This window comes from Priapulus caudatus, unplaced genomic scaffold, assembly GCF_000485595.1.
Source record: "Priapulus caudatus unplaced genomic scaffold, Priapulus_caudatus-5.0.1 Scaffold38, whole genome shotgun sequence".
Lineage (NCBI taxonomy): Eukaryota > Metazoa > Priapulida > Priapulimorpha > Priapulimorphida > Priapulidae > Priapulus > Priapulus caudatus.
Window position 1 is genome coordinate 796,109 of NW_014577099.1, and position 7,900 is coordinate 804,008.

Genomic DNA, 7,900 nt, shown 5'->3' on the forward strand with positions numbered 1-7,900 from the left:
AAAAGAAAGAGAGAGAGAGAGAAGAGAGAGAGAGGGAGGGAGAGGGAGAGGGAGAGGAAGAAAGAAAGAGAAAGAGAAAGAAAGAGAGAGAAAAAGAAAGAGAGAGAGAGAGAAGAGAGAGAGAGGGAGGGAGAGGGAGAGGGAGAGGAAGAAAGAAAGAGAAAGAGAAAGAAAGAGAGAGAAAAAGAAAGAGAGAGAGAGAGAAGAGAGAGAGAGGGAGGGAGAGGGAGAGGGAGAGGAAGAAAGAAAGAGAAAGAGAAAGAAAGAGAGAGAAAAAGAAAGAGAGAGAGAGAGAAGAGAGAGAGAGGGAGGGAGAGGGAGAGGAAGAAAGAAAGAGAAAGAGAAAGAAAGAGAGAGAAAGAGAAAGAGAGAGAGAGAGAGAGAGAAAGAGAGAGAGAGAGAGAAAGAGTGAGAGAAAAAGAGAGGGAGACAGATTGCCGATTAATGCAGATGTTTATAATCAGGTATAACTGTATATCAGGCATAACTGTATCGATAAAGCCCGGCGCGCACGTGAGTAATTTTACTCAAGTAAAATGATGCATGCGTCAAAATACTCAACGAAAATCCGCCGCACACGTGAGTATTTTGACGCATGCATCATTTTACTTGAGTAAAATTACTCACGTGTGCGCCGGGCTTAACATTTCTACGAAGGAGTGAATAAATAACTATCCAATATCGCGTGCACCCACCTCCAAACGCTGTGCCCTTCCACACTCTACCAGTGATGAGTTGGGATGGATGCGTGGATATGTCGGTAGGAGAGAGACCGATGATAACCGACTCTCCCCATCCCTTGTGGCAAGACTCCAGTGCTGCCCTCTATGAAAAAAATAAATAATTAATATAATTACACATAAAAAAAAAATTTATACTAGCCGAGTATAACCGGCGTTGATCGGGAAAAAAACGCGTAGGAACTTTTAGAGCCAATTTTTCCCCACATATATTTACTTAATTCTAAGGATAGAGTCGTAACAGAGAAACAAAATATGAAGAGGTAAACAATATTCGGACAAAAGCAGTTCGAAGGATTCTATGAATCTGTGTAGTGAAAGCTTCTGGGTGTATCCTACAACATTGTTATGCAATTGCGCCAAGTTATTATGAATATGCCTCTCTGGTTTTGGAAGCCTCATCTCGCCCTTTAAATACACAATTGGTGACATCTGCCACGTGTCTCTCTTATCATTGGGATTCGCGTTACATCAATATAATACATAAAAACTCTCATTAGTATTTGAAATAACTGCGTATTAAGTATTGAGAATCCAATTGGTATATCTGAAAAGTTGACAATTCGACTAACAACCAGCAGCATCCAGATGAGACGGGATACCAGAGAAGTCTTCCTGACAGGATGTGCTGATCGTAACTGCTGAGCGGGGATCTTGCGCGCAGTTCTGCGGGAAGGCGCACGCGGCCGCGGGAACGTCGTACGAAAGTATGCAGCGCTGGCAGCTATGGATCCGTGCGCCCAATGCATAGGTCGGCGCACGGATCCATAGCTGCCAGCGAACAGTCGTGAATTTTACCGGGGCACACAGAGGGCAGGCATTTGGGACGTGAGAGGAACTGGCGACTTAGATGGGGGATGGTAGAGAGGGGGGGGGTGAGAGCGAAGCTTTTCATTTTGCGGTCATCCATGTCATACACAATATGACAGGTATTATATTATATGTTTTATGTTTTATGTTATTTTTGTTTTATTTGTGGGTTTATATTATTTGAAACACACTGACGCACGCACTCAGCCACGCACACACACATACAAACAGATACATGCACTCATACAAACGTGTGTGCGGGCGTGCCTGCGTACGTACGTGCGTGGGTGTGTGACTGCGTGCGTTCATACATGTATCAGTTTACTGACTTCTTTACAGTTTCAAAACCGCATACGGCGAAATGGGTGTCATAGAGATTTATAGTGCACCGGACATTTTCGCACGCATGCTCGGCCGTACGCAATGCTAGCGATAGTACAGTACCGTAACTGTATACGTAACAGTAGCTGTGATTGTAATGAACGTGGAATCCACGTACGAATCACGGACGCTCGTGATAATGAAGTAGGCTGTGTTGGGGGCCAACACTATGGGGGGATCGCGGACTAACCACGGCCACAGGGGGGCCAACACTATGGGGGGATCGCGGACTAACCACGGCCACAGACTAACATGGAAAGCAGACGGCACTACGCGTATTTACGTTTATTGGTCAAACGAATACACGTGTGTCCGAAATTGAAGACATGTGACAGTGGGTACCCGTTGATTAGCACCCACGGTTATTTACTTGTGCCTGAATACCGAGAATACACCCAGAGATACATTGTACTAGCTCATTAGTCGTTATAAGCATCCCGGGACAAACAATTCTCTGCTGAACACCCGTAGCAACATGTCACGTGACGTAACCGAATTCAAGACTATTTTGCTTGGCAACCAATTTAGCGTTGGCGCCAGATTACCAGATTTCAATTAGACATTTCTTAGTAATTAGCAGTGATATTGGACAAACTAATACGAGTTTGGCTATAAGGTAATAATGTACTAATTAACCAAAGAAGGTGCCAGTTACTGTAGCATTCGTCAACTTTGCATAATCAATGGGCCTATTATGCCTTTAAGTATACAATTTCGGACTACATTTCAATGTTTAGTAAAAATGACCGCAGATTGAGTTTTTCATTTAGCAAATTTCCTTTGCAGGAAAGGTAACGAAACGGACACATTTACTCTGCATGAGTGTTATCTCAGCCTTGTACTGCTTATCATGCACTGCTTTGTACTGTGTCACTGTGAAACTACTGGACATTGATATTTACATTTAGTGTAGATGAGTGTTATATCAGCCTTACAGATAGAAATAGTATGCAACTCGTTGCTCTTGACAATAATATATTCATATGAAAACAGGGAAAGAAGGGAGATTTTGTGCAGTTTCGTGTGAAATGCGACCGCACTGGTCCATTTCAGTGACTTTGTTATGATATCATTGTACACTATAGTATTATTTGCGCTAAGATATGTTACAACGCTTACACATGTGTGCGGTATGAACGTTGTTTTGTTTTTTGACATGGACAAATACATGGCAATTTTATATAGTACACAGTTAGGTTAAGGGATAGCGATCATGTCCAGGACGGACACGACAGTAATGAAGATCATCGTATCGTATGAGCGACTACCAAGAACAACATTGTCGAATAACTATAATAATTATGTTTAGGAAATGTTATGTTTATGAAATGTTATCTCACCGATGAAAAGTAATCGTTGCTGCTTTTGACTCCTTAGATCTAACAACGTTACAGTTGTATGCACTACAATACGTTGGCATCATATATGGATGGATGAAATCTCGGCAAGTATATGCAGATCGGAATATCGAGAAATGCACTGTGTTGTGCTATATATATATATGGTGTAACTATGACGTGATCATGGGAAAGATGACAACATCCGGTGTCTTAAGATGGATACGGAAAAGTTCAAGCGAAAGTGACGATTGCAGGGCACTAGACTGGTAGCCACCTTCACTCCCGCAAGTATCCTTGGTTACACTGAACATAGTTAGTGTAGCGTCTGAAACTGTCCACCGGGTACCAGTCTAGCTTAGCCAGCCAAGCCGTGTGCAGAAAAACGAGGTGAAAATACTATGAACATTGCCTCGTTGCGCCATCTATCGCACGCCATATGTACAAGAATAATGTAAGGGCGTGAAACGGAAAAAATTGAAACTCGCTTTTCTAGAAAACAAAATGCGCCGAGCAGCAAACCAACAATTACGACCATTTCTAGGAAATGTCTAGCTACGTGCGTAGTGAAAAGGTTTGTGGAATCGCCACAACTACTGAAATGACCAATTATACGGCTTTGGTGTATACCCAAATGGACCTGGGTAAGGTGTTGGAAACAATGCAGCGAAGTTGTGTTAGAGTGCCGCTACACGGCGTTTTTCGCGCTTCGCGCGAAATCCGGGCTGCCAATTGTCTAGTGAGTGCACAATAGAAATCACAAACGGAATATGCTGGTAAAGACTCTCACTTATATTGTACAATAATGAAACATAGATTAATGAACTAAACTAAATACATAGGTCAATAAACTAACCCCGTCAATATAGCACGATATCAGATCCGGGTATAAACACAGAGTTTCCAACTTGGTTCTTTGTTCTTCTAGCTTGTAATGCAGTATGCAGTATATTAATGCAGTATCTGTATGCAGTATATTAACTTTTTTCTTCTTCTTGCTTCTAATGCAGTATACAGTATATTAACACGACATGTTTTGTAAAACTTTACTCTAATATAGACGTTTTATCGGCAGGTTGGAGAGGAAATACCAATTTTGCATTAAAGATATTGTCAATGAAATCTTGTAAAACGAACCAGACGATTGTGACACCACAGACTGTTATCTGCGTGTCTATAACATAATATGCTATGTAATTGCCAAAACTTACCTAATTTGCATAATTTTTTATATATATCAAAACCCCTGGCCCTTATTCATTCACATACCAAAAATGAGCAAAATCCGTTGAACCTGAACTGACTAATGGCAATTCCCATTTTTGCCAAAAAATTTCCGTGGCTCGAAAGTACGTCGACTGGCGTGCTCGAAAATAGGACGTTCAATATGGGAGCATAGCAGTAACAACTATACCCAATTTCAAACATGTGGGTCAAACGGTTCCTTAGTTATCGTTGACTATTAAATCCTTTTTGAATGTAGGGAAAATGTCACTACTCCACTAACTATGATCTTTGAGCAGACATTACTAAGAGGTACCTTTCCCCAAGAATGGAAAGTTGCTCATGTATCACCTATCTTCAAAAAGGGCGATAAAAAGCAGCCCGGAAGCTACCGCCCGGTGAGCCTGACTTCAGTGATTTGTAAACTGTGTGAATCTATTGTGAGAGACCACATTATGGAATATATGAACATCAACAACCTTTTTTCACAACAACAGTATGGCTTTAGGCCACGAAGATAGCCTGATATATACCTAGATTTTAACAAAGCTTTCGACACTGTGCCTCACAAGAGATTAGGAGCCAAGCTTAGGTCCTACGGTATAGACGGCAAACTGTGGTTGTGGATCATGGACTTTCTAGGATCGGTTGATTCAAAGGTCAATACCAGCTATAGACAACAGCGCGTCTCATATAATTCAGCGCAATCAGAATGGAGAAACGTAGTAAGCGGGGTACCCCAGGGTAGTGTGCTAGGTCCAGTGCTATTTCTCATATGCATAAATGACCTGCCAGAAGTTGTAAACAGTTATGTTAAAATAATTGCAGATGACACGAAACTGTTCGATGCCGTTTATGACGAAAAACAGTGTGAGCAAATACAAGAGGATTTAGACAAACTGTGTGACTGGTCAGATAAGTGGCAGCTGCGTTTTAACATGGGAAAGTGCAAAGTTATGCATATTGGAAAGAACAATCCAATGTATTGCTACACTATGAAGAAGAATATGGGAAACACCATTGTGAAACAGGATGTTGAAGAATGTGATCTGGGGGTAACGTTTGATAGCAGCTTGAAATTTGAGAAACAAGTGAGGAAATGTGAGGCAAAGGCAAACAGAATGGTAGGCTTGATAAAGCACTCATTTGACCATATGGACAAGGATATGTTTCTTTCCTTGTACAAATCACTAGTCCGTCCGTTAATGGAGTATGAAACGCCAGTATGGTCACCGTACCTGAAGAAGGTCATTCGTCTGCTGGAGAAGGTACAGAGAAGGGCATCAAAATTAGTATGTGACATAAAACACTTGTCGTACAAGGGGATGCTTATAAAGCTCGGTTTACTATCATTAGAGTACAGAAGAGATCGGTACGACATGATACAGGTCTTTAAAATTTTATGTGGCCTAGAAGACATGCATGGATAAGAGGGTATTCTTTGTTCGAAGTGGGAATAACACACGTGGTCATGATCTAAAACTATTTAAGAAAAGATGTAATTCAACAATCAGACAAAACAGTTTTTCATTTAGGGTCGTAGACCAGTGGAACAATCTTCCAAGTGTAGTGGTCAAATCAGAGAGTCTAAATATCTTCAAATCTCGGCTCAACAGCAACTAGTGGCATTAGTATAAGTTTGACACCTCCTGTTAGTGTAGTCCTATTTTTCTTCTTATGTGCGCACCACCAAAAACACATGTACAAGTAACAGCATTTCTTATACATCTTGAGGGGTCAAAAGACCACCTGAGACACTGCTATGCTTTATATCATATAGAGGGGTCAAAAAAAGCTAAGCTTACTCATCCGATCCAGCATTAAAGTATTAAAGTATTGACCGTAGCCAAATGTTGACTGAAAGACGGACGTACGACGGACGACGACCCATGGCAATGGCTCATCTTGTCGATGTCAAGGTGAGCTAAAAACACCATCAGAATGCATGAGAATACGTCAACTATATCGCACCTAGTTTTTTTACGCATTTACTTTATTCAGTACCATTATTCGTTCCTTGATTACGCATAACTTGTTCTAATCCGAGATAAGAGAAATTGTTTTACTACTTTTTTGCTACTGTTTTTAATAGAGCGTCATCCCACCTAAGCCCAACGAGCTAATATCACCAACAAGGTCCTGATATGTCTAAAGCTGGGCATCGCACCTGGTGACAACGGACTCGTCACTCGTCAATCAGGTGACAACTAACATGTCACACAACCTAGGAGGTGACAACTAACATGTCACACACCTAGAAGGTGGCAATGGACATGTCACACACCTAGAAGGTGACGACTAACATATTAGTCGCCTAGAAGGTAACAATAGACATGTCACACACCTAGAAGGAGACAACTAACATGTCACACACCTAGAAGGTGATAATGGACATATTAGTCGCCTAGAAGGTGACAATAGACATGTCACACACATAGAAGGTGACAATGGACATGTCACACACCTAGAAAGTGACAACAAACATGTCACACACCTAGAAGGTGACAATGGACATATTAGTCACCTAGGTGACAATGGACATGTCACACATGTAGAAAATGACCACGTGTCATCAGTGTGACATGTGACAATGAACAACTGTCAACCCCAGAATGTTACAACAAACATGTCACCTGCATGACGAGTGACAAGTGTCACCCACTGAGAGCGTGACAACGACCATGCGTCACTGGCGTAACGTGTCACTCGTGATAATGCACGACGATCACCACCCCGAGAATGTGACAACAACCATGCGTCACACGGCGCGTCACCTAGTAGATGACGACACCGGCGCGTCAACTAGTAGATGACGTCACTGGCGCGTCACACGGCGCGTCACCGGTGGCGCGTCACCTAGTAGATGACGACGGAGCGCAGGCTCTTGCCGTCCTTCATCAGCGCGAATCTGTCGTTAATGTCATCTAGCTTGAGCGTGTGCGTGACAAACTCATCCACCTTGACCTTGTAGATGACGTCACCGGCGCGTCACCGGCGGCGCGTCAACTAGTAGATGACGTCACCGGCGGCGCGTCACCGACGGCGCGTCACCGGCGGCGCGTCACCTAGTAGATGACGACGGAGCGCAGGCTCTTGCCGTCCTTCATCAGCGCGAATCCGTCGTTGATGTCGTCTAGCTTGAGCGTGTGCGTGATAAACTCATCCACCGTCACCTTGTAGATGACGTCACCGGCTCGTCACCGGCGGCGCGTCACCTAGTAGATGACGATGGAGCGCAGGCTCTTGCCGTCCTTCATCAGCGCGAATCCGTCGTTGATGTCGTCTAGCTTGAGCGTGTGCGTGACAAACTCATCCACCGTCACCTAGTAGATGACGTCACCGGCTCGTCACCGACGGCGCGTCACCGGCGGTGCGTCACCCAGTAGATGACGACGGAGCGCAGGCTCT

At 43.3% G+C, this 7,900-nt stretch overlaps 1 protein-coding gene across 1 annotated transcript in view; it reads right to left on the minus strand.

Annotated features, from left to right (window-relative positions):
- Positions 1–7,900, minus strand: part of LOC106819015 (alcohol dehydrogenase class-3-like) — a 55,176-nt gene that overhangs the window by 19,369 nt on the left and 27,907 nt on the right. The window contains exon 8 of the mRNA XM_014823678.1: positions 696–825. Within this exon, the coding sequence (XP_014679164.1) occupies positions 696–825 (130 nt within the window). The remainder of the gene's footprint in view (positions 1–695; positions 826–7,900) is intronic.